At 49.4% G+C, this 24,919-nt stretch overlaps 10 protein-coding genes across 10 annotated transcripts; 3 read left to right on the top strand and 7 right to left on the bottom strand.

Moving 5' to 3' along the window:
- Nucleotides 1–154: 154 nt before the first annotated feature.
- On the bottom strand, nt 155–612 carry N7455_000052 (uncharacterized protein; the record flags this gene model as incomplete). The annotated part of the gene is made up of 4 exons (XM_040960770.2): nt 155–194; nt 244–309; nt 363–431; nt 482–612. 4 exons carry the CDS (start codon nt 610–612, stop codon nt 155–157), a joined length of 306 nt encoding a protein of 101 aa, XP_040808806.2.
- Nucleotides 613–1,113: 501 nt separating this feature from the next.
- N7455_000051 (putative MFS transporter) lies at nt 1,114–2,747 on the bottom strand (the record flags this gene model as incomplete). Its single annotated transcript, XM_040960810.2, has 3 exons — nt 1,114–1,424; nt 1,479–2,509; nt 2,557–2,747. 3 exons carry the CDS (start codon nt 2,745–2,747, stop codon nt 1,114–1,116), a joined length of 1,533 nt encoding a protein of 510 aa, XP_040808754.2.
- Nucleotides 2,748–3,761: 1,014 nt separating this feature from the next.
- Nucleotides 3,762–8,166, bottom strand: N7455_000050 (uncharacterized protein; the record flags this gene model as incomplete). Its single annotated transcript, XM_040960785.2, has 4 exons — nt 3,762–4,202; nt 4,261–4,328; nt 4,381–6,391; nt 6,442–8,166. The coding sequence occupies 4 exons, from the start codon at nt 8,164–8,166 to the stop codon at nt 3,762–3,764; spliced, it is 4,245 nt and encodes a 1,414-aa protein (XP_040808773.2).
- Nucleotides 8,167–10,103: 1,937 nt separating this feature from the next.
- N7455_000049 (DUF3716 domain-containing protein) lies at nt 10,104–10,639 on the top strand (the record flags this gene model as incomplete). The annotated part of the gene is made up of 2 exons (XM_040960802.2): nt 10,104–10,114; nt 10,168–10,639. 2 exons carry the CDS (start codon nt 10,104–10,106, stop codon nt 10,637–10,639), a joined length of 483 nt encoding a protein of 160 aa, XP_040808769.2.
- A 272-nt stretch (nt 10,640–10,911) lies between these two features.
- N7455_000048 (NAD(P)/FAD-dependent oxidoreductase) lies at nt 10,912–11,968 on the bottom strand (the record flags this gene model as incomplete). The annotated part of the gene is made up of 3 exons (XM_040960754.2): nt 10,912–11,139; nt 11,198–11,504; nt 11,577–11,968. 3 exons carry the CDS (start codon nt 11,966–11,968, stop codon nt 10,912–10,914), a joined length of 927 nt encoding a protein of 308 aa, XP_040808802.2.
- Nucleotides 11,969–12,532: 564 nt separating this feature from the next.
- Nucleotides 12,533–13,617, top strand: N7455_000047 (class I SAM-dependent methyltransferase; the record flags this gene model as incomplete). The annotated part of the gene is made up of 3 exons (XM_040960779.2): nt 12,533–12,678; nt 12,763–12,934; nt 13,015–13,617. 3 exons carry the CDS (start codon nt 12,533–12,535, stop codon nt 13,615–13,617), a joined length of 921 nt encoding a protein of 306 aa, XP_040808747.2.
- Nucleotides 13,618–14,015: 398 nt separating this feature from the next.
- N7455_000046 (uncharacterized protein) lies at nt 14,016–15,212 on the bottom strand (the record flags this gene model as incomplete). The annotated part of the gene is made up of 1 exon (XM_040960794.2): nt 14,016–15,212. One exon carries the CDS (start codon nt 15,210–15,212, stop codon nt 14,016–14,018), a length of 1,197 nt encoding a protein of 398 aa, XP_040808797.2.
- Nucleotides 15,213–17,934: 2,722 nt separating this feature from the next.
- Nucleotides 17,935–19,219, top strand: N7455_000045 (putative glycerol dehydrogenase (GCY1); the record flags this gene model as incomplete). The annotated part of the gene is made up of 7 exons (XM_040961821.2): nt 17,935–17,995; nt 18,054–18,138; nt 18,193–18,200; nt 18,257–18,414; nt 18,486–18,515; nt 18,576–18,873; nt 18,942–19,219. 7 exons carry the CDS (start codon nt 17,935–17,937, stop codon nt 19,217–19,219), a joined length of 918 nt encoding a protein of 305 aa, XP_040807737.2.
- Nucleotides 19,220–19,746: 527 nt separating this feature from the next.
- On the bottom strand, nt 19,747–21,778 carry N7455_000044 (flavin-containing monooxygenase; the record flags this gene model as incomplete). The annotated part of the gene is made up of 3 exons (XM_040961799.2): nt 19,747–20,968; nt 21,023–21,431; nt 21,493–21,778. The coding sequence occupies 3 exons, from the start codon at nt 21,776–21,778 to the stop codon at nt 19,747–19,749; spliced, it is 1,917 nt and encodes a 638-aa protein (XP_040807736.2).
- A 1,464-nt stretch (nt 21,779–23,242) lies between these two features.
- N7455_000043 (putative NAD binding Rossmann fold oxidoreductase) lies at nt 23,243–24,491 on the bottom strand (the record flags this gene model as incomplete). The annotated part of the gene is made up of 4 exons (XM_040961813.2): nt 23,243–23,752; nt 23,808–23,869; nt 23,936–24,037; nt 24,092–24,491. The coding sequence occupies 4 exons, from the start codon at nt 24,489–24,491 to the stop codon at nt 23,243–23,245; spliced, it is 1,074 nt and encodes a 357-aa protein (XP_040807759.2).
- Between the last annotated feature and the right edge of the window lie 428 nt (nt 24,492–24,919).

The following is a 24,919-nucleotide window of genomic DNA, read 5'->3' as shown; positions in this document are numbered from 1 at the left end:
AACTTATTGCGTACACAGATTGGAAACATTATCATGACATATTTGTTAGTTGAAAGTCGAGTTGATTGTAATGCGCATGTCGATACCTCGGGGTTGAACTCGATCGTATGACCATCAACGCCATTCAGGAGATGCTTGCAACCAAGTCGCACAGCTAGTTCAGTTCCCCTCCCTGGGACTTGGTATATTCATCGCTGTAATCTGTCAATGTTGGCCTCATGGGGGAAAACCCAGGATCCCTACAGGTGCTTGTCGAGTTCATTCATATGCTTGCGCTGCTCCTTGAGCTTTTGTTTGAGACGCTCAAGCCTACCACCGGGTAAGTTGATATCTTGAAATTTAGTCAATGCAGTTGAACTCACTTCTCCAGTTCTATTTGTCGAATGTACATGGCTTCGTGTGCCGCCTCGCGTTTGGCGAAAGAGTCCTTCCTGCCGATGGTTAGATATGACGTCATCCATTTTGGGGTGTGGCACCCTACTCGGCCATGAAGCCCGACTTTGTCGAACCTATATCACCTGCACCCATGATTCTTGGGGTGATAGATAGGGATCTCAGAAGAGTTGGATTGGTAGTGATACGGAGAATTGGTCGTGAAGTTACTGATTGCATGGTGTGGGAGTTGTGGGTGTATGGATCAGTTATGGATAGGGATGTTGATCTTGAGCTATCTGTCGATCACACTGTGTACGACGATGTACTTGGAGTCAGGTTCAAATGTTGGATTGGGAATAATGGAATAATAGAATAATTTTCGAGAGATTAACAGGAGAGTAGGTGATGCAGTTCAAACTATTTAAATGTCAATGACTTCAGAGGCCAGTCAGGTGACACACCATATGGGTTGATGCGGTAATCCATGATTGGACGATATCATCAGTCTACATATATGTAGAGATGTACACACATATAGGTATGATAGGTATGATAGGACAGTCGTACCACCCGGACTCCATTCCCTTACCATGTCCGAATCGAGGTTGCTACACCTGGTCATAATGGGCATTTATCCCGCAGTTGGTACTATCTTATCCCCAAATATATACAAGCCGAAAACCAAGAATCAAGAAATTGACGTGTCAAATCAAACATATGAAATTTGCTACATATCTTCTACAGTACATAACGGAATCCCTTCTGCAGCCGCCTAGCAGCCGCAATATCAATCCCTTCAATATCAGCCGTAGCCTGCAGCCGACGAATATCCTTTTCGGAAAGCTGCACTTCTTCATTCTCCATACGCTCCTGGCGTTTGTTGAGCATGCGCAAGTTGAAGTATAAAAAGAGGGCCGCAAGACCACCAACTACTTGTAGTGCAATGCAAACACCCATAGCTGTGGGGTAATGAGGTTTCTCTGTTTCGAAATACGTGTAGGGGGTCCAGATCGAAGCGCTGTTTCCAATAGAGTTGAAAAATGCAAAGGCTGTTTTGATTAGCTTGGTGGCCAGTGGGAGGAATGCAAGGGAATATGACTTACCGACAGCACGCTTGGCAGGTGGACGAGGAATCGAGCTCGCGAGCCAGGAATACAGAGTTCCATTCTGAGCGAAGACGAAGACCATCAAGAAGAACGAGAAGTATCGTGCTCCAAAAGAGTCGGTTTTCATGAAGATCACAAATCCAATAATGGTGATCGGGATCGGGTAGACGAAGAACCAGAATCTCTTCTCCAATCTATCAGAAGCCATGGAGTGGCAAAGAGAATATACAACCATAAACAGATACGGAGGTGCCACCAGCACCAGCGTGATGGTTTCGGACAATTTGAGAGTCTCTACCAGTGTCGGGAAGAAGTTCTGGAAACCCGCGGCTCCGGTGATGCACATGTATGCCAAGGCGAATGCATAGGTTTTGACGTCGGTCATGGCGAGCTTGAACCCCTCTAACTGGCTTCTGCCACCCCCTTCATCCACATCGGCCTGACCGGCCTCAATGGCCAGACGTCGCTGGGCGACTTTGCGCATCTCCGGAGACAACATTTTCCATGTCTCTGGGAAGTCAGGTAGAACAAAGCAAATGACCAGTCCGATGGCACAGGTGATGGAACCTTCAATAATGTAAAGCCATTGCCATGCCGAAAGTCCTCGGTGGCCTTTCAGACCGTTGAGAATACCAGCGGCGATGAGGTTTCCGAAAGCACCACTCAACAGGGAGCCAGAGTAGAAAATACTCATTCGGAAAGCCAATTCCTGCCTTGTGTACCATTTCGACAGATAGAAGAGAATGGCGCAGAAGAAGGGTGCTTCGACCAAACCGAGAATGAATCGACAGGCCACAATGCCTCCATAGTTTGTGACTTGACTTGTCACTGCCGATACCAGCCCCCAAGCGCAGACGAAGAACCCAATGTACCAGGATGGTCGACCCATGTAGTTTAGAAGCATGTTGGAAGGTACCTGCATGAGAATGTATCCAACGAAGAGAATGGAGAGACCAGTTTGGTATTTTGTATCGTCGAGATGGAGATCCTCTTCGAGACCCTGGAGCTTCGCTGCAGCATAATTGTTGCTGGTTCCATTAGCATTGATTGGCTGTTATGGATGAGGCAAACGTACCGATCGATATAATTCATCAGGTAGACCAGAATGGCCAGTGGCATAATCAGGGCATCGATGCGTTTTCGCAATTTCTTCTCGATAACCTTCTCTTCCTCAGTCAACTCTGCCATATGGACAACCTCCTCATGGCTCAAGTCCATCTTCATCCCCAACTCCGCCTCGGTGATGGCATTTTCGGTTCCGACCATGGTTGCTCACTTGATCAGATGGAAAATAGTGAAGAACAGGGACAATGTCCCGGGACCGACACTTATTTTATATGCGGGGGACCTCGGGAGCGGCATGGACCATGTCATGTTACTCTCTGAAGATCGCATTTACCCCGTGAATCCTGAATTCTGGAGAAACGTGGGGGAGGGTCCAATCATTTTGCGGGGAAATCCAAATGCGGAAATTGTATGGGCAGATCCGGTGGTATGACGGCGTTGACGATGGTTTTGATAGGAAGACAAAGACCAAGTGCCGTGACCCCCACGGTCGAGAAGGAGGAGTAGTACTCCGTAGGAATAGTAGGAATAGTAGGAATATCCCCAGAAAGTCCTTACCCCAACCTTTCCGCCAAGACGGGCTCTCAGGGCTCTCAGGGCTCCCGGCTCAACTTTGACCTTTTTCTTCGCTGTGGTTCGGACAAAGTCCGACAAGGTCTGTGAAACGAGCTGCATCAATTTCAACATTATTCCTTGCATTTATCCTAGAGACTTGTGATAGGTGACTAGACCCTGGAAATCCAGTTTAGGCAATTCCGTAGGACATCTCATCGTCTATCGGAGACAATCCGTGTCATGTGGTAAGGAGAGTATTTCAACCCCCTCCTAATGCCAATCCCTGGATCCACCAGCCTTTTGTCTTTTTTTCCCCCCTCTCTTTTCTTTCAAAAATAATCTCAGAGGGCTCGCACCTTCTCCGTGTGGTTGGAGGTTGGCCGGTGTAACTCCTAAATGACTATCTTGGTACGGCTTTCTCGGTCGGCATGTCGGTGTTTTCCCTTAACTATTTATAAACAAAGCCGATAATATCAATTAACATATATGCGATCTAAATGAGTAGAGATGTACATATTCTATAGTAATGTGCAGAGAAGAGAAGAGACCTGTACCCACACCTCTACGTGGTGGTATAGGCATAGAAGGGGGGGGAAGCAAGTCTAGAGATTAACTTTTGCAAAAGTTGATAACCCACACCACTGGAGGCCCAACCCCCAATCACTGGGCCGTCTTGGATGCCTTGGTTCTCAATTTCATGAGAGCAAACACCAGTCCGTACGAGCTGATCACAAACAGAGCCACAATACCGGTGTCTCTCCAACCGTAGTAGTAGTCCATCAGGTTGATGTTGACAAGGTAATCGGATCCACGGGTGTATTGACACACGCGACATCCTTCGGTGGCTTCGGGATTGATGAGGTTCATACGGGTGCCGATGGTCTGCATGAACTCGCTGAGGTATTCACCGCAAGTGGATCCATTGGGTGCATTGAACTTGGCGAATTCTTGCTCCTTGCAATTGACTTCGCGATCGAACAACCCAAAGACTAATAAGCTGCCCATGAGGTAGTTGAATGGGTTGAGCCAGTAGATCCAGTATCGCCAGAAGCTGACGATTTGGGCATAGGGGACCAAGACACCGCAGAAAGAGATCATTGTCTGAGAAACACAGTGTTAGCCGAGATGTTAAGAAAACCGAGACATGAAGAAAACTTACGCCGAGAATTAGAGGGTTGATCATGGCAGCCATCTGGGCGTTCGGGGCATACGCAGCGACAAATTGACCTAGGTTCATTTGTTAGTGGGGAGGCGATATAAAAATGGACGGTCAGCTTACCGATTCCAGTGTAGAGGAATTCGTAGAGGAAAAACACGAAGAACATGCTACCGCTCTTACTGGAATCAACTGCCATACCGGCCGTCCAATACCAGCAGTTGAAGAAGAGAGCGGCACACACAACCAGATACGGGAACTCCGAGACAATCAAGGCGAAAGTGAACGCCTTCCAAGAGTACATCTTGGCCTTCTTCTCGCGTGCCTCGAACAGATCGCGACGTTCAAGGAAGGTCGGCTGCAGTTGATTGATCACACCGGGAGCGACAAAGATGGCGTTGAAGACGAAGAATAACACACTCTGAAGATCCGAGACGGAGTCACCAATCTTCCAGAAACTGAATCCCACAAAGATTCCTGATGAGATGTGGAGGGCAAATTTGTTGTTAATGTAGTCAGAGTTTCGGTACAAGGCTGTTGAGGTACGCTTCAAAACCAGACTTGTTTGCTCCCAGAGGCTGGTAGCAAACTCACGACCATCATCCGTGGTCGCTTGCGGCTTCGATGCAGCAGTCTCAATTATCTCGTCAAGCTCCTTGAGCATGGCAGTGTGTTCGGGTGACTCTAGCCAGACCTTGTTCCAATCCTTACCCTGACTCAGTTGACCAGAGACAACGTCGATCATGTGCTCAGCAGGGTTAGTCTCGGGCGGACATGGCGCTCCGTAACGGGAGAAATAGCCCTTAATACCCTGTGAATTTTCTCCAATGGGACCGAAGAAAACAGTCTTGCCTCCTTTGGCCAACAGAAGAAGCTGATCAAACTCAGCGAAAAGCTGTGCAGATGGTTGATGCACAGTGACTAGTACAGCCTGGCCAGCATCGGCAAGTCTGCGAAGGAATCTCACGGTGTTATACGCACTCTGGCCATCAAGACCGCTAGTGGGCTCATCCAGGAAGATTAGAATGCTAGGCTTGGAAACGAGTTCAACTCCGATGGTGACACGCTTGCGTTGCTCGACACTCAATCCAGCTCCCACACTGCCAATCATAGTATCGGCCAGATCATGGAGCTCAAGCAAGTCAATAATAACATCCACGTAAGCAAGTTTCTCTTCGCGTGGGGTGGTAGCGGGTTGGCGCAATAGGGCAGAAAACTCCAATGATTCCCGGACTGTTGCCATACGTTCGTGGATGTCCAACTGCTCGACATAGCCGGCTGAGCGTTGGAACGAGACAGGTAATGGACGACCATCAACCATAATCGAACCATTGATAGTTCCTTCGGTTTTGCGCTGGGCCAGAACATCAAGTAGAGTCGTCTTGCCAGCACCAGAGGAGCCCATCAAAGCACCAAGCATACCAGGTTTCACCCATCCGTGGACATTGTCGAGGAGGACGCGGTCACCGGTAGGTGTCTGAACCGTATATGAAAGATCCTTCCACGTGAAGACGGACGTGTTGCGGACCAACTGGTTGTCAAGCTTTGGGGCCTCATCCTTGGTTTGGGAAACGTGCTTCTCTGAACTCTGGCCCTCTTCATCCTTTTGCTGATTTTGAATGTGCTTGTGCAAGTATTCACGAGGGATGACCAGCGTGCTACCCGCCTCGGAGGGTGTCCGCCACTTCGAAGTTGCAACAATCGTGACAGCAACGAACAAAACCCACCAGGCCCAGTTGATACCGAAGTTGCGCCAAACATGCGAGTGGCTGTACGAGAGTGACGCTAGATAGTTGTCGCCAACCACGAAGTTCTGGCCTGGGATCGCGCCAGCCACACCGGCGCAAGCTTGATGCGCCTGGACATTCTCATATCCGGGGCCGTTGGGGATCAGATTCGATCCGACGCATGGAATGATAGCCTTGTTATGGAATTCAATACTTAGCAAAGCCTCGAATCCATACGCAAGCGGGTCGATCCAGAAGATCCAGCCGAACCACGGGTGCATTTTAGGCTTTGGGATCATGTAACCGGTGTACAGAACGGTGAACATGATCAGCGAACCGGAGACTTTGGAGGCTCCATCGAAGGTAGAGAATAGAGCTCCTACGGCTCGGAAAAGAGCAGTCATAGTCTGTATAGTGATTAGTTAGGAACCAAGTGAGAAAGGTGAAAGGCACTTACCATTGTCGTTGTGAAAACAATAATCCAGTAGGAGAAGAATGCTCCAGCAGACATGGAGAGTCCAACCATGAAGTAGAGAACGAGACCGAACATGGAGACCTGGAAAAGCAATACAGGGATGTCCGCAGCAATTTGGGCAAGGCAAAAAGCGGCCGGGTGGAAGTAAGCAAAGCCCTTATGCTTGATCAACACAGGTCTTCCAGAGAAGGACTCGTTCACTTCACTCATGGCGAGCAAGCTGTTGTAAAGAAGGGAGAAGAAGAGGGCACCGGATTTGATGAAAAGTCCACCAGAGTTATCGGGGGCATCATAGAACAGGGAGCCGGCGATCAAGGCCTGGCACAGTGTTGCCACCTGCTTTATTATGAACGTAGCTTTGTCGCCCCAAAGGATTTGATACTGGCGCTGCACACAAATTTTAACCTGATCAAGGAAGCCAACGGTGAAGGGGCTGTTCTTAGGCAGGTTTTTGGAGGTTTCAAAAGCCACACCTTGCTTAAATTCCTCAGTCCGCTCGCGGGCGAGATCGGAGTCCGGGTAAGAGTAATCTGCTACCATTTGAGCGTAGATAGGTGATTTTTCATACTCAGCTCTCAACGCCTCCGCGTTGCGCGGGAAGCGGCTTTGGAAGCCATCTCGAATTCTGCGCTCGGTGGGCACGGTGACACCAGTGAGGTAATCGGCGATGTTGGATCCTTCGCGGCAGATGAATCCGGCTTCCTCCATGAACGGCCTAGCTTGCTCTCTGGTACCGTAGAATATCTGCTCCCCTTCATCAAGCACGAGAACCTTGTCGAACAAATCGTAAATGCCGTTACCAGCCTGGTAGAGAGTAACCACGGTGGACAGATTGAGGGTGTCGGTCATGGCTCGGATAGCTTTCGTCCATTCGAGGGCAGTGGAGGCATCAAGGCCACGAGTCGATTGATCCCAGCAGAAGACGGATCCTCGGGTGGCCATACATTCGATGATGGAAACTCGCTTGCGCTCACCACCACTAACTCCACGAACGTATTCATTACCGACCTTGGTGTCCTCGGTGTGAGAGATTCCAACGGATTCGAGGAGGAACTTTTTCGATGCTTGTTGGTATTCCAAGGGAGTCATACCGTCTGGCAGATGGAAGGGCACCTTAAGTCGCGTGGCGAAGTCCATAGTTTGACCAACTGTCAGGGCTGGGAAGAATATCTCTTCTTCGGTGTTCATCACAATCTGGCCTCGGAACACCTCAGCCTCCTTGGTATTCATGGAACCAAAGCGAACATCGCCTTCCACTGATTTGTATCCTCCTCGTCGGTTGGCAAGCATTTTCAACAATGTCGTGCAGCCAGAGCCGGGGCGGCCCAGCACAAGCAACATTTCACCGGGCTTCACGCAGCCATGACTCTTGTTGAGGATTGTCCGTAGAGGAAGCTTTCGCCGACCCTCTTTGATTTTGGTGGGGATATTGAACTGGGAGAGAACAGTCTCATTCACAGCGGCCTCTGAACTTGTTACCTGTACGGAGAGATTCTGCCACGTGACACCAAGTTCCTGTTTCTTGAATCCAGCAGACAAGTTGCGATCGTTCTCCTCCTGGAGCTTGGTCATCATGCTCCAGTCATTTCCTTTCCGATTAGGGCTCTCCTTGCGGGGAGTTTCGTCGCCTGTGATCGTCATGGCGCTTTCGGTATCGAATTGGATCTCATCAGAGCTTGCGCCCAGTCCTTTTTCTAACCCGTCCATTATGACGGGGAAGAGGGAAGGAAGGGGAGAGGCGTTGAAAAAGGTCGATTAGTAGACCCAGATACCAATTTGGGGGACTCCATCCTTATATGAGAAAGTCTCAGGGGTCCACGATTACGGCCCCGAAAATCCGAGGCCGAAGCAAACATTGCTTTGTTATTGGCAGCATCAAGATTTCGGTGCGGAGCCCCAAGTGATAAAACACATGTTTCGCTCTCGAACCCCCTGTTAAGAGTCAGAAATTCATCACCTCCCGAAGGCTAAAATGGTTCGGAGGGACTGTTCAGCAACCGAGCCGCTGAGTAATCGGCTTTTTCGCTAACCCAAAGCTCCGATTGGAGTCTTGGCACCTCTCGGTCTCCGGTCGCGTAGGAAAGGAAATAAATGTGGATAAAGGCCGAAGACCGAAAAGGATGTTCATTGGATAAGAAGAGTTGCTTATGGTACGAAGATCCATGGATGACACTATTATGGATAGCCTGGATCTCCCGTCTTGTTAAGCAGCCACGGCGCCTTTCAAAAGGCCGAGTGTAAGATAAGCAATCGACAACATACCTAACCTACCTAGGCTGTAGGTGGGTGAATCGGAGGTGATTAAATAATTGGTCTATGATAACAAGATCTGATACCCAAATGCATGTACAGATACAACTTTCTGATCTCTTGACCGACTTTCGACTTCTCATATACTTGCTAACAAAGTGAAACAGACTGTCTGGACCCTCAACCATCATATTTCGTCACAAAACTATGAAGCTAAATGAAATTATAACAGCTATGATCAATTTTACACGTTCAATACTACAAAGATCACGTCAGATTATTAAATGTTGCCTAAAATCATGTTGTTCTTAAGGACGACCCTATTATAAATAGCCGGAAACCTCGTATTCGGCCTTTGGCCTTATTTAAGGCTATTATTATTATCCCCGAGGATTTTCGATATACACATGTGTCTTACATAGGAACATGCGTAAGAGATTTAACCGGAATTACGGTTTTATAGATCCACAATTCTTCAAATGTTTCAAGTAGCACCAAGCTTGCGGCAAGCACACGATTAATATTAAAGGAGTAAATGAATAAACCATTTCAATTGGTGGCTGAACTTTTGTCTACTTAAAACGCAGAAAAGATACTAGGAAGGAGATCAGAAAATGAACGAGCCAGGATGCTAGGCCAACAGGGCGATGGCATGCAAATGGTCTACGGCTAACAGCCCCACCCAAGCCCCCATGGTCTTATTTATCAGCTCTGCCGCTTAAACCTCAAAGGGAAGCCGATCCTGCGTCTCTCGGTAAAGCAATGTGAGAGAAGGGTCGTCGATAGCGAAACCTTCGATCAGCAAGTGCCCAGAACCCCCATCAACGCAAAATCTGTAAGGCCACGCAGGGGGCATGAAATAGAGAACCTTTGCCTCTTGCGATTTAGTGCCGGGAAAGGCGTAATACACGAACTGCCACTGGCAAGACCAAGAAAAACACGATGCGGGTTCATACAGAATGTCCAGAACAACCGGATCCTCACCCTAGACAACTTGGAGACAATCGGACGGGCTATTATGGCTATCAAAATGGAGGGCAAGAAATCGAAAGCCACCCTCAAGTTCTTCAAACGCAGAGACAAGGCGTGGACGAAGATCATCAAGATGGGAAAGTGATTCCCTAGATGCATATATTCATACCTATATACGCAGTCAGGGGCAATGTGGGATGGAGGAATGGGCGTATCCAAGTTTGGATGAGTATAGAAAGCTTTCGACTATAGACCCTCGCGCGTGAGTACTTCAATCAGTATTTCTTCCTTCCCTCTAATCCTCCTCTCTTTCTCTTCCTTCTGTCACTTCATTCTTCCTTCCCGTTCCCTCCACTTCATCATCCATCCATCCATCCATCCAATCCATTGATTTGATCTCCTTTCCATCCCATCCATTAAACATGCTGAGACGGTAAGCCCCCTCTCCTTAGGCATCATTGTGGGGGGATACACTAACATTTATAGTCGAACTCTTGTACCTTCCTATCTGCCTCCGGCCACCCATACCGGGCCCGACGAGTACCCTCCAGGAGAATGGGCCTCCCATCTCGAGGTACTTCCTTATGACTGCGTACGTGATGAATGGGACATCTCGCCTCCCTTCCTGCGTTTCCTTATCACCCTCCCACCTTGCCGAGAGCCCATGCTGCGGAACAGCATCCCCTGGGATGCTGTGGAGCTAAACGAAGAAATCGGCAAGCTTGCCGAGCATGTAGAAGCGGCATACATGTTCATGGTCGGGCGTCGTGTTGAGCTGGAGTGTGCGTTGTGCCAACTCGGAGGAGGGGTTTTCCCTTACTGCGTAGTCATCGACTACGAAGACGGTCAATCCAGGTGCTCTAATTGCCACTGGGAATGCACCGCCGACGGCTGTTGGCTCCTTGGAAACCGCGGTCAACATTTCTTCCAAAGCTCGTTCTATGAGGAATCTCCCTAGTCGACACGAGTCATTGTCACACTACAACCTGGTTGGAAAATTGGTTTTGTGCAAACTTCAAAGGCCGCTCAAATAAAAACATTCACAAAATTGTATTTGTTCTATTACAGGACCTACGCCATTAGGTAGACAAATACAACTGAACAAACTAACAAGTAGAGTGCGATATTTCAGGGGTGAGGTACATACAGTTACCCTCCGAGGTCTCGTTCTATTCTAGGCCGTCTCCCCAGAAAGTCTCGAACTACCTACGTTAGTTTCTGCGGTCCCAGTTACAGCTCTGCATGTAACTGTCCGGCCAATCCCCCCGCCACCAACGTCCCCGACGACATGGCCGTTACTACCGCCTTCATAGGAACGGCACAGTCACCCGCTGCAAATACTCCTAGGACGGAGGTGCTGTAGAACGGCTCCGTTGTCTCGATGTTGCCATCAGAAGTGAGGTGCAATCCTAGTTGCTCGGCGAACGGGCCATTGATTTGCGTTTTAGGCTTGTGGGCCTGCAGGTGGTCAGTATCTGCTACCCTCAATTGCAGTTGGGACTGGAGGGATACTCACCAAGAATCCCTCCTTTCTGCGGGTACCGTCCTCGAATTCAACGTCCACATCTGATGGGCCCGGTCCCTTGACCAGCCGTGTGATGAGTCTACCGTCGATCCTAATCCCCGTATCGTGCCTGGCTTTCTCGAGTGCCTGGGTGACTTCTTGCGCGCCGTGCGTATAGATGGTGACGGTCGTGGAAAACCGTTGGGCCATGCGTGCAACGTGCATCGCCGCCATGGTGTTGGCCATATCCCCAATGGCGAGCACTCCGGCGGCTTCGCAGCCTCGTTCTTCAGAGCCGTGACAGAAGAGACAGTGGAATCTGCATTGAGCCGCGTGTTATGAGCCATAGAAATAAGAAAACCAAATGAAAAGAAAACGGGATGATGCTTACATTCCCCGTGCCCAGCACTCTCCATATCCCGCGATATCTGGAAGAATATCATGGACTCCATTGGCGAAGACCAATTTCTTTCCCGTCCACACTCGGTCTCTCGAGTCAACAGCATTAAAACATCCTTCGGTATTCCGTTCGACCTTCTTAATCTCGACATTCTCAAATTCGATCGTTTCGTACCGCGACAGGATACGCTCTCTAGCGGCCTGGCGAAATTCTTCGGGCGACTTATGATCCCATGAGGCGACGTTGTGCATGTGGCTAGCGAGGGCGTTTCGATAGACACCAGAATCGAATACGATAGCTCGATACAGTTGGCGCGCGAGGCCAGTGGCCACTGACAGTCCGGCCGGGCCTCCGCCGATGATGAGGACGTCGAAGATAGTCATGGTAGACTTGAGATCGTGATCGCAGATTTGAAATTTAATGTTTGAGATATGCCATCACGCGGTGTGCTTTTTTATATTCCAAGACGGCCGTGCCCGAAATAAACTAAAAACAACCGGTAGTAACACTACATGATCAATCACTAGCTCGATCTCAGCTACGGTCCGGTCGAGAGCATTCTAGATTCTGAAAGACTCCGAATATAGTCTATTTTATGAAACAACAAACCATCGCTGGGGACCTCGGGAGCTCTAGAGGAACGCTGGATAGCAAGCCGGGAAGTATTATTATCCGAGGGAGTGCTGCTGGTTATCGGCCCGTTGCTTCGGTCCGTTAAGATGGACCAATTGGGGTCGATGATATGCGCCTCCTGTCCCACCTCGGCATTCAGGGGTGGATCCTCCCGAGGTCATCTGGCCGCTGTTGTGTTTTTGTAAGCGCTGCTTTTCCAACCTTGGTTGGAAGCTTCCAAGGCTCAGACGATCAACAACTCAGCTGCTCAGGTGATCACGTGTAAGTCGTGACATATAAATACGTCGTCTTGGTGCCACATTGTCTTTTCACCAATGCTCACCTGGCGATATTCCGCAGCTGCACTGGTGGTTATATTCTCTTTCCTTGTTCGATATCGAACTACACTCATAGAAGATATCATCGATCTACCTAGCACAATGGGACAGACACTTGCCGACAAGAACCAAGAATATTGGAAGTGAGTCGCGAGCGATGGAGAGACACCGACGAGAGACATACAAAGAGGACCTTGGGAGAAATGCTGACTGCTGAATGCGTCTAGCCATGCCTCCCACCTTATTTTCAAAGACAAATGGATTCATGATTTGCAGAATCAGGTTTTCGAATTTCTGACGGGCAACATCGACTGGATAGGCGTTCGGTTTCCTGCTGGCGACAATGAGCGGCAGACGAAATTGATGGATTATGCCTGCGGAAATGGCATTGTGTCTCGCGTGAGCTATTGACCTTGGTTGACGATTAGAGCATATGACACCCACAGCACACAATACTGACTACTGTTGGCATTCTGCAGTCCCTGCATCATCATTTTTCCAAATGCATTGGCATCGACCTATCAGATGGCATGCTGGACGAATATCGTGCAACAGCAGCGGAACTAGGCCTCGACAACTCACGCATGTCGGCCGTTCAGGGTAATCTCTTGGCTCCCTCAGTTACACCGACTACCCCTCCACTCACCAAGGAAGAGCTGGATGGATTCGATTTGGTAGCTATTTGTATGGCATTGCACCATGTCGAAGACATCGCTTTGGCCACCAAACGCCTCGCCGAAAGGCTGCGACCGGGTGGTGTGCTTCTGATTATCGACTGGGCAGCGCGGGATTTGTCGAATGAGCCTGAGCAGCAAGCCAGCGTGCAGACAACTCCGTCCTCTTCGGAGGATCATCACAATCACCATCAGCACCATCACCACATGCACGATGGAATAGATTCAAAACACCCTGCAGCGCATACCATCTCCCACAACAACTTCTCACGGAACCAGATATTCTCCCTCTTTGAACAAGCGGGTTGTGGAGAGTCTCAGTTTGTGCTGGCAGATCGGCTATCGCCCGTTCCCGGTGCTCAGAGTGGGCAGATGCAACTGTTTTGGGCTCGTGCAACTAAGTTGTAGTATCTCTCAGTTACAGGCTTCCTTTCCTCTTTCGTTCATTCATACTCAAGAACATTCCTTTATGATCTTATCTACTCGGCAGTAGTAAACCATAAGGAAGAATGACCCTCGGGATAGTGCCCAGCAGGAGTCATTTTCCAGATCCACTGTACTCCCTTCGAGTGATCGCAAGCAGCAGCCGACGGATAAGATGCGCAAAAGTGAGATTGTGCATAAAGTGTACTCGTAGGTGCTACGGGCGAGACCGGGGGCAGATAATGTCCATTTCGTCTGAGATGTAGTTTGCTTGTGTTTTATGTTTGCATGCGAAATATTGCGTAAGGATTATATATCTGAGAAAGTGTACTGAGGAAACATTACTAGTTCTTCTTTGCGAATCGAGAGAATCAAGATGTTCTTCATCGGTGTCTGCTGCACTGGGCCGGAAGAGTGGCTAGAAGTTCCTTAGTCCGGTATCCCATCTCCTGGTACCACTGGGTGTGTATCTTATTTGATGGCCTTCTCGATTGGAAACCCCAGTTGCGAGGCCCACCGCGTAGATCCGTAGCCTTTTTCTGTTGTTGCAGAATCTCTTGACTACAGTACTGAATGGTTTCAATGCACCGTCGTAAATCACGCCGCATCATTGCAGACCGGAAGATCTCTTGCTCCTCTGGATCGAACTCAAGACATCCAAACTGGAAAACCGGGGGCTCTGAACCGCCACTGATGGCCGATCTGGGACTCGATCCACTACTCGGCATCTCACTCGTCTCAGCCGGCTGCTGAAACACACAGGTTCGCCAGGGCAGGTTATTCTCATCGCCCAAGGGTACGGCGTCTTGTTTGCCCACTGGTCGCTGGGTGGAGTGGATCACGACCTCATACATTCCTACGACCAGATCCATGATAGTCGCCACCAAGAGCGGACAACTATGGCACCGTCGAAATTCGTCGGTCTTGCTCGCCTCCCGTACCTCAGCCATGGCTTGCCGGTTCAACCGCATCGCTTGATCGATCGGGACCTGCGGGGTCTGGAGCTGCTCTTCCAAGCACTCGATGGTCTTCATCAGGGCAGCGGCATGCGGGAAAGCCGACATGACTGACTTATCGCGATAACTAGGGGAGATTGGGGCTCTCTCGTCGGGTTGTTCCGCCAATCGGCCCCGCACCGAATGCGCCGTCCGCTCCTGGATGGGGAACTCCAGAGTGCGCTTATCAGGCATGCCCTCGGAATTGGAAATCCCAGGGACGTCTGGGGGCAGATCAGGGAACAAGTTCTCCGTTCCCAGCCAGACAGGATCGGTCGCGCCGGGTGAAACCAGCGGCAAATCCGGGTAGTCGCTTAGGAGGTTCTGCAGATAACTGTTGATCTCCGTATCGTCAGAGATTGCGGTAAACTCCCCCAACGTGAAAATGGAACCATCCCCCATTGTAGTATTCACTGCGGTAGGCTGATGTCCTGTCCTGGACGCGCTGACCAGCGGTTGTTGGGAAGACCCGCTTTCTGGAATTGATTGAGGTGAAGTCGCGCTGGGCGGAACTCGCGATTCTTGCAGACGTGGAATCCGGTCATTTATTTTCATCCGTTGTTTCTTTGGCGCACGGCCTACCATTGAAATGTGGTATTCGCAGGAGAGGCCGTTTCGGCGACACCGGTCACAGCCATACTTCTCGCCGCTGCAGCGGACCTAAGGAAGTTCATCACAGTTAGGGTGTTTGCGTATGGATATTAATTGCTCTCATTGCAACTAGACCTACCTTAGAGGTGTAGCACTCCGTGCAGGCAGATCGTAGGCGCAAAGGTTGTCGAGTACCCAACATGGTAATCACATTGGCTATACTATAACGGGGGTAAGAGCACTCTAAGGGACATATGTCAAATGGTCAACCGCTATCCCATGCAATCTGGCAGTTTTTGTTAGATAGTGCGACGATCATCTTAGAAAAAGAGAACTAAGAAAGAATCCCAGCGCTGGAGGTGTCGGAGACTTGTTGACTTCCCGGAGACTTCTAAATCAGGCTAACCCACATGTAGTTTAGCGCGGGGGTTGTATACTGCCCAGGTGGGAAGGTCATTGATTCTCCAACCCTTTCTACATACATACATACATATATGTACATATGTACCTGTCTGTACCAGATTTTAGGCCACGGTCGCGAATTTCCGGATCGGGGTGCCGCCGCTTTAATGAGGGCACTCAGACTCCTGCTCACTGAGTATTTCACAGCACGGGTAATCACTGTGAGTACTTAGGATATACTTAGTAATATAAAGAATATTGCTCAGTAAGCGCTTAGAACTATTCAGCCAGCGCTCAGGTCGTACTCAGCGAGCGTATAACGTATTCGGTAGGCGAGCTGGCCATGTAACCTACAAATTTCAAATACAAATTGCTCAACCAAAACTCCATCATATTAAATATACTAAAGTGTTCTATTCTCTGGACATACATTTCTTTTATGACCCTGGCTTTTGCATAACCCGCATGTTGGTAATGCTCTTATTCCTGACTGTAAAGGTAGCGAAGGCCTTCTTCGTGGAGGGGAGGGAGGTGGTTCAATTGCTTCTACCGGCTCAGTAATCAATCGAGAAGCTTCCTATACTGAAAGGCCTACTTCTACCTATATCTACTTCCGGGACCTAGTACGCTTTTGCTTCTGCTTCTTATTAGCGGCGCGTAATTCCTTATTTTCTTTAGTAAGTAAGATAGTACCTTATATTATAAGACGGAAGCCCTTTATAAGCTGGTTTAACGTACGATCTAACGGGCTAGGTAGACTTCGAGATCTTATACGAAGTAGAGCTTTAATTGACGAAGCCTACTAATGTAGTTCTTTCTCTATAGCTAGTATTTTTAGTATATTATCGGAAGTCCAGCTATTAGGACTAACTTCAAAACGCCAATCGTCCGAAAGGCCGTCAAACCATAATTTAACAAAGACTTTACCTTTAAAAATCATACACGGAGGAAGGGCCTAGCTAGAAGCATTTGTACACTCAATAGCAGTCACCCACTCTCGATTTCCAGGTTATAAAACCGGCCTCCGACCGTAGTATTCACTCCGCGTAATACCCTTCGCAGTTACATTCAATCCTATCGCGAAACTAGTCTCGTTAAAGTTATAGATATCGTTAGGGTCGATTCCAAATTGAAGGATTGTTTTTTGAACCAAATCGAACCACTCCCTAATGATTTTAGGGTCTTCGCATTTCGCACGCTCGTAATTATACCGTTTCGAGAATTGGGGGGAGAGGAGAGGATGTCGTTTCACAAAGTTGTATACCCATTTTTCGCCGACCGAAAGCACCGGGGTAGTTCCACGCTTTTAAAGAAGATCCGCTATTTCTCGTACTATAGAGGGCCGGGGGGCTGCTCCACGAGAATCCATAGAGAGACTCCATTTTTGAAGAGACTCCTCTTCAATTTCCGTCAATTTAGAGGAATTTGCGCGACAAATCACGCGGCTCTGTACCCCCTTAAGGCGGCGGCGGAGGGTAGTTTCGGGCACACTAAAACGGCGCGCTACTTCACAAATTGAAGAGATTTCTTGATTCTTAAAAGCCTGGATAGCTAATAAAAGCCTGCCCTCTTGCTCTATTGAATTTGTAGAGGATTGAGAGCGAATTGGTGGCATAGTGGGTGGTTGAACTAACTAGGTGCTAATTCATGGACGCGTTTTGCGTGGGGGCAGCCACTCGCTTGCGTCCGCCGCTCGCTTACCGAATACGTTAGTTAGTATTACTATAACATAATACACCTTAATATACCGCTGTTTGAAGCTATACTCTTTGCCTTACGGTCGTGGGACTGGACCTTCCCCCGCGTTTTGACGTTCCACTCCTCGTGGGGGCAATATTACCGTATTCAGAAAGTTGCGGCGCATTGTGGGCCTTCCCCACGTTTCAACGTTCCGCCCCTTATGGGGACAATATCACTGTATTAGGATGGTTGCGGCGTACTGTGCTGCGAACAGGTGTGGACGGAAAGTTTTGATCCGCAAATAAATCGCCCACTTCTTACTCAGTCAGGTAAAAAGAGTTATCAGGTGGATGTTCAGGACAAGTCGGCCAACATGTCTCGGGTCACAACCGGGCAAAATTTCCCTAAAGGACGGACCCGAACTTCGCCTGATCTCACGCGGGGGCACTTACTCTAGGCTATGCGATATGTTTCTGTTGACATCAGTCCAGGCGAAGACCCTCCCAACTATAGAAAGGGTCCCATTTATAAAGTCTTTCTCGCGTCCTGCGTGATTGACTCCGAAAGTTTAGCATAAAGCCACAGGTCCCTACACTTCGGTCTCCCACCGCCATCATCTTCCATCACAACCAATATGGCACCTCCGACTCATTTCAAGCTTAATACTGGCGCCCAGATCCCCACCGTGGGACTTGGTACGATACAAGCGCTGGTTTCTGCGGGCCTTAGCGATTTTGCTGACAAGAAATACAGGCACTTGGAGATCTGAACCTGGTCAGGTACGCCAAGCAGTCTCGTTCGCCCTCAAGAACGGATATAGTCACATTGATGCAGCATTGTAAGATTCCCATGTCTCTTTTGTAGCGCATACTCTTGGCTAACAAAATGATAGGATATACGGTGGGTTGTAACAAAGAAAAACAAGCAAGTTTTTTGGGGTCTAACGGGATAACTAGGAAACGAGCATGAAGTCGGCCAGGGTGTCAAGGACAGCGGTGTTCCCCGCGAAAACATTTTCATCACCAGCAAGTTGTGGAACACCCACCAACCCAATGTTGGGGAAGGTCTCCAAAAGACACTTGATGCTCTAGGCACGGATTACCTCGATCTCTACGTAAATTAGCCCTTTCCTCTTTTGGGCAGACGCGGCACGCCTGTCGACAGCTCGGCTAACACAAACATCAGCTCATCCACTGGCCAGTCCGACTTGTTCCTGTAAGTCACTCCGCTATACTCCTCCATCATGACATATGCATGGCTAACTTGAACTCACAGAACGAGTCGAGCGCGCTTCTCCCAGTTAATCCTGATGGCACGCGATCCATCGACCGATCCTGGGATCAGAGTGAGACCTGGCGCCAAATGGAGGAGGTATACAAGGCCGGCAAAGTGAAGGCGATCGGCGTGGCCAACTGGTCGATTCCTTATCTAGAGGAGCTCAAAAAGAAGTGGACTGTGGTCCCTGCTGTCAACCAAGTCGAGTTACACCCTTTCCTTCCTCAGCACGCACTGAAGGATTGGTGCGACAAGCATGGAATCCTCCTCGAGGCGTATTCACCACTTGGTTCCGAAGGTAAGTGCACCTTCGCACGCTATGTGGGGTTTCCATGAGGTAACGCTAGCTAACTTGGTTGTTTTCAGGTGCTCCGCTCATGTCTGATCCCGCAATTCAGCAGATCGCTAAGAAGAATGATGTTTCACCCGCCACTGTACTCATCAGCTACCACGCCAACAGAGGCGCCGTTGTACTGCCAAAGTCTATTAACGAAAACCGAATCGTGAGCAACAGTCAAGTCATCCCTCTCTCACGCGAGGATATGGATGTGCTGAATGGCCTGGCTGCACAAGGAAAGGCGAAGCGTATCAATACGCCTCTGTTTGGATGGGATCTCGGTTTCGATGACTGGTACAAGCAGTGAAGTCTCCAGGTTTGGATCTGGGGTCGTACAATCCTCTATGGGGAATGCCACTGTTATAGACTGAAAGCGAGATTTGGATGTACATAATGAAATTTGCTGATCGCTGAAACCTGTTCTGCCTGAAATAGAAGAATTAAAAGAAATATAATGTACTCCGATCGGGTTTCTATGTCTCCCACGGCAAGTATGGCAGAGTACATGCAGCGATCGAAGAAGTGAACTTAAAAGAAGTGTGGAACTGACTTTGACCTAAATACATCACTCGTACTGAAATGGTAAGCAACCTTTGCCTAGTTTCCCTCTCTGCTCCTTTACAATTGTCGCAGTTCCTCGGGAAGGAGATCAAGTCGCTAAGATTCCTTAACACAAATGATGAAACTGGGGTCACTGCGATCCTTCGATTCCCCCAGAAACATCTCAGCGTGTGTCACCTGCACTTTCATATTTGTTTCTTATTTACGAAATCTAGCAAGTTGATGAACAAAAGCTTGGTCTTTTTAAGGGACAATATATCTCATCTATAGAACCTAGACTTTATAAGGAGGTGGGGAAATGCCCTCCTTCAGCGCTTTTAGCCGCAGAGCCAATAATTTGGAGCCATACCGGGTCATTGGAAGGAAACCAACCATGATCCACATGTTCGGCACTCCCGTCTCCCGGTAGGCCGTCTTGTACTCGCCTTCCTTATCAATACCCCAAATAGGTCCGCATTGGCTGGCAATCTTCTCCCCCAAAGTGGCTCGAATGGAGTCGATGGTGTTCGAAAATCCGGTGGCAAAGACGACTAGGTCAAACTCCTTCTCACGACCGCCGTTCAAGATTACCTTATCTTCGGTGAACTTCTCAATAAAGCCTGACTCTACCTGAATGTTGCCATTGACAATTTCCTCGCAAGCACCGGCATCGAAGTAGAAACCACCGTTTCGGGTCTGACCTAGTGTGGAGTTGCCAGTATCACGCTGGCCGCGCCATGTTCGTAGGCCTCGAGCGTTAAGAGCTTCGAGCAGGGGCCTGTCAAGATCCTCAAGAACCTTAGCGGTACGCCTAGCAATTTCCTCGCCAGGTCCAACTGGGGTAGAGAACATGAGACGATCCTGCACTTCGATATCGGGGAGATTGCCATTCTCGTCGGGCGCGTAACCTCCAAGCATGCGTGGAACAGAATGGGTCAAAGACATGACGTAAGTCGGTGACCGTTGGAGGAGGGTCACATCGATCCCCAGGCGGGCGCACTCGTAAGCTGTGTCAAAGCCCGAGGACGAGGTACCGACGACGCAGACCTTCTTTCCGACAAAGTCACGAGCACTCTTGTGGGCGCTGGAGTGACGGATCACGCCCTGGAAGTCAGCCATGCCAGGCACGGCCGGGGTGGAAGGGACGCCACATAGCGACGTGGCCATGATGAGTTGCTTAGGGTGCAGCGTGCGAGTCTCCTTGCCCTCCTTGTTGATTACAACGGTCCACTTACCCTCGGCGTCCTGCTCGGCCTTCACAACCTCCGATTTGGTCCAGACATTGAGCTCCAGAGCGGAAGCATACCACTTCATGTAAAGACCCTGCTTCTGAGCCGGGGTATATGTGGGCCAATGCTGAGGGTATTTGAAGTATGGCAAGGCATCGGGCCAGTGTGGGAAGTGCAGTGAAAGATATTCGTAACGCTTCTTCCAGATATCTCCAATTTCGTCGCTGTGTTCGATGATCAGGTGTTCCATACCAAGGACCTTCAAGCGCGCTGCCATAGCGAGCCCACTAGTAGAAATAATTTAGCACTATATCATAGAGCTCACTTGCATGGGTTCTTACTTTTGACCACCACCGATGATCAGCACCTCGGGGTCAACAGTGTTGATGGCATCGGATCTCTGACTCTCCCAGCTAGTGATACCAGTCATATGTCCATCTGGTGCGGCCTGCTCGGGGAACTGCTTGAGGCTCTCGGCAACAGTATGCATGGTGTATATCCTCCAGCCATCTTGAGTGAGTACTGCATTTATGACGGCCGAAGCAAGGACAATCTCAGTCTCAAAGGATACAACAATTTGCAGCTGAGAGAAGTCAGGGTAAGGGCGAGACACCGAAGGTGCAGGCTCGAGAAAGTTGAAATTTCTAGCCTTGGTTTGAGGCAAAAGGTCGGTAGCGGCTTTTAAGATGGCCTCTCTGAAGTTAAACGTGCGGAAGTCCCAGGAAAATGAGAGCTTGTCACGCCACACGCCTGTACATCCGAGGTCAGCTAAAAGGTTGAGATTGGGAATCTTGTTTACGAAGGATCTCACCATAATCGAGGAACAGCCCCGCGAAAGCTTGCGCATCTCCCTCCGACGTGGCTGTAGAGAGACGGGCTACGATTTCCTCGGCCTCCTTTTGAGCATCGCAATCGGTGGGGATCTTAACGCCTAAGATGTCGGTAGTGGGGAGACTATGGCTGTACTTGAAGTCGTACATGAAGTCGTCCGCAACAGGCTTTAGGACCTGGTCGTGGTTGAGCACCGCACTCTCAGACTGAAGGCTAGCCTTAGAGACGGGTTTGGCCCCAGCCGACTCTTGAATGTAGGGCGCCATTTTCTCTTATTATGACGGGAGAGATGCTGAAAAGGTGCCTCGTAACCAATGTTCAGAGTCTGATCTCGCAAAGATTCGAATGATTCAGAGCTGCTGATATACGATTTTCAGCGACCGAACCATTGAATGATCTATATATCTACTGCATATCTACTATACGTCCACAAATTGAGAAGTTGATCAACTCAAATATCCGAATCGGGAAAGTGCCGCCGCGTTTTAACCATATTTAGTCTAATATCACATGACCGAACAACCCCCGCACCCCGCACGATTGACTCTGGTCACTCCTTATTCCTAGACTTGCTGTTTCTGGATATGCCCGGCGACGATATACCCTCGCGGCGAGGTTCGCCCGATATTGCTCGCGGGTTCTGAATGACTCGGACGAAGCCGATCCTTGTCTAAGACTGGCGAAAAAGCAGTGGCAACAGAGAGCGTGTCAGACCTGTCATGACAACCCCTCACAGAAGTCTAAGTACACATAGGCAAAGTACGGTTACGGATTGCATCTACAGTGAATGTCGTCCCCTAAAAATGGAATGTAACCGACGTGGTGCATGGCAGCTCCCTTCTCGCCCATTAACAGTTATGTTATTCATATTTCCAGCCAAAACAGTCTTTCCTTTGTAGTTCTGTGCTTACTCTCCAGCGTGTCCCTACTCCTACGGCAGCTCAGCCATACACACAATTTGTTGTCACATCAAGCCAGCTTCCCTTGCAAGTTCCGAAAAGGCATGGAATCCCGGCCCTGGTTGCTCCTGGGATGCCGATTGGTATTCCTAAATCCCTCGTGCCCCATCCATCATGCCCCACCCCTGGGAATCATTTGTTAATTCAGGGAAGTCCTCGTGCTCCCGGGGTCGTGCAGGGACATAGAAAACGTGTGGCATACTATCGGTTGGACTATTATCCGATGGGTAACCCCTTCACTAATCCACCGGCACTGAGCTCGGGAAGAGCTCGGGAACCCACTCCTCGTTCCCCGTAGCTATATCATCTCTGCAAGTGAGAAGACTAGGCAGTCTAGGAAGACCGAGTAGTTTGGGGAGACTAGAGAGTTTGAATGGGCAAAAATATGGTGTAAACGATAAAACGCGATGGTTATTCGGGAATCTAGTTCAAACTTTACCGATGATATGGTAAGTCCGCGCTCCTGGTTCTAGCCGCGAATAACCAAGACTCCATTCCCGCTAGATGATTTGTTAAATACCCCCTTACTATGACACAACGAGCCGATTCTCGACATTTACGTTTAAAACTAATTTATCACAGACCTTTAGAGGTCAACAGTCCGTAGAGTACTTCGTAGCAGCTACAAGGCCGATTTTGATCTGAGTTACAGTACTGTAAACTTGAAACATAGTACACTTCACCCACAAGTGCCATGAAATTGGAGATGAAGACTTCTGATCTTATGTTTATTTTCTTTCTATCTTGTAATATATGCAATCATTACATACATTATTCCATGATGGGTAGACCATTGTCGTCGAAATATACGGGAACACCCTTGCGGAATGAGTACTGCAGAGCAGCACAGATCTTGCCCGCCTCGAAGGCATCCTCTGGTTGACAAGTCAAGGGCTTGTTATCAAGCACTGCATCGGCGAACTCAGCAAGGTCAGTCAGGAATGTCGTATCGAAGAGAGTGAACGCATCAGGCACAGATTGTGTGCGAATCCCGAGATGGTCGCGAATCTCAACATTGGAGTTAGCGCTGATGATCGAATGTCCTTTGGTGCCACACAATCTAGTTGTGTCCTCGAAACCGCTGGTGAGGGTGCGACCAAGGTAAGTCTTGAGAATCTTGCCATTGGCAAATTCTACCAGGCCCCATGCGTTGTCGGCGTCGCCATACTTAGCTAAGTCACCATAGACAGCCACCTGGCCGAAAGCGATGACTCTATTGACTTGCTTGTTAGGGCTGGAGAGGCCTGACTTGACATCCAACAGGTATCGTCCGGCGTCGACCTATTGCCGTGTTTAGTGAATAGGACAGCGAGTTAGGAAGAATACTGGGACTCACGGTGTGGATGCCAAAATCAAGGAAGATGCCGCCAGACTGCTCAGAAAATGACACAAAAAAGGCTAATGAGAATGGTCAGTCCATCGGCCTATGCGAAAGACAACGACTGGGGGCAATTAGGGCCATACCGTTGGGGTCTGCTTGATCGATACCAGTCGTCTCAACAGCGTGGATTTCACCCAGGGCTCCATTGTCGATCAGGGCCTTAGCCTGGCGGTAGGACGTGTCATCTGGTGTGAGTCAGTCTCTAAACTCTATAAAGCGCGCGGCCTAGTGTTGCTTACATCGGCGAGTGAAGGGAACGAGAAACTTGAGGTCAGGCCTAGAAGCAGACTTCTCGACCACTGCCTTGGTAGTAGCTATGTCCACAGAGACAGGCTTCTCGCACATGACGTGCAAGCCTAGATCAAGGGCCTGCAGTATCAAGGGCGCGTGAGTAGCCGTCGCGGTGCAGATGAGGACGGCCTCAGCGTCGCTGTTCTTCAAGCATTCTTGAGGGTCTGAAAAATACTTGACAGACGGGGGCAAATTCTCTGCGGCCCATTTGTCAGTGCCTGGCTTCGTATCGCAGACGGCGACGAGTTCGATTTGGGGCTGCTGGAAGGCGATGATGCGGGCTCGAAGGACTCCCAGGCGACCGAGGCCGAAAAGCGCAAGCTTGACACGGCGGTCCCCGTACGACATCTCTCAAGGTCTGTGGTGAGGTGAAGTTCTTTAACGCGGTGGTGGTCGTTGCGGTGTAGGAAATGCAATGAAGAGAGATTGTCTAGTAAAGCCGTAGATTGCGACTTTGTAGCGTCTGAGATCCGGGTTATATATTAATATATCCTCTCTGCTCTAGAGCAGATCTGTACTATCAGCCGGCATAACCACAAGCTTCCCCGCATGTTGGACACTGTCCGAATTCCTCTATTGTGCAAGAACCATGGTGAAAGCGAGAATCGCCGCCTGTAGAGATCATCGCCGACGGTCGACCAAGGGGTTTCTCGGTACTCTGCAAAACACATCGCCTATCGAGTCCTAATTCCGTATGACAAGCGGCAACATTCGTGCAGTATCATTAGAATTACTGGAAGTAGTAAGTCGCCGGCGAGAATTGCCTGATAGGGTCG

Source organism: Penicillium solitum (assembly GCF_028829755.1).
Source record: "Penicillium solitum strain IBT 25940 chromosome Unknown utg000001l_segment0_segment0, whole genome shotgun sequence".
Lineage (NCBI taxonomy): Eukaryota > Fungi > Ascomycota > Eurotiomycetes > Eurotiales > Aspergillaceae > Penicillium > Penicillium solitum.
This window is presented reverse-complemented; position numbering and strand designations above follow the sequence as displayed.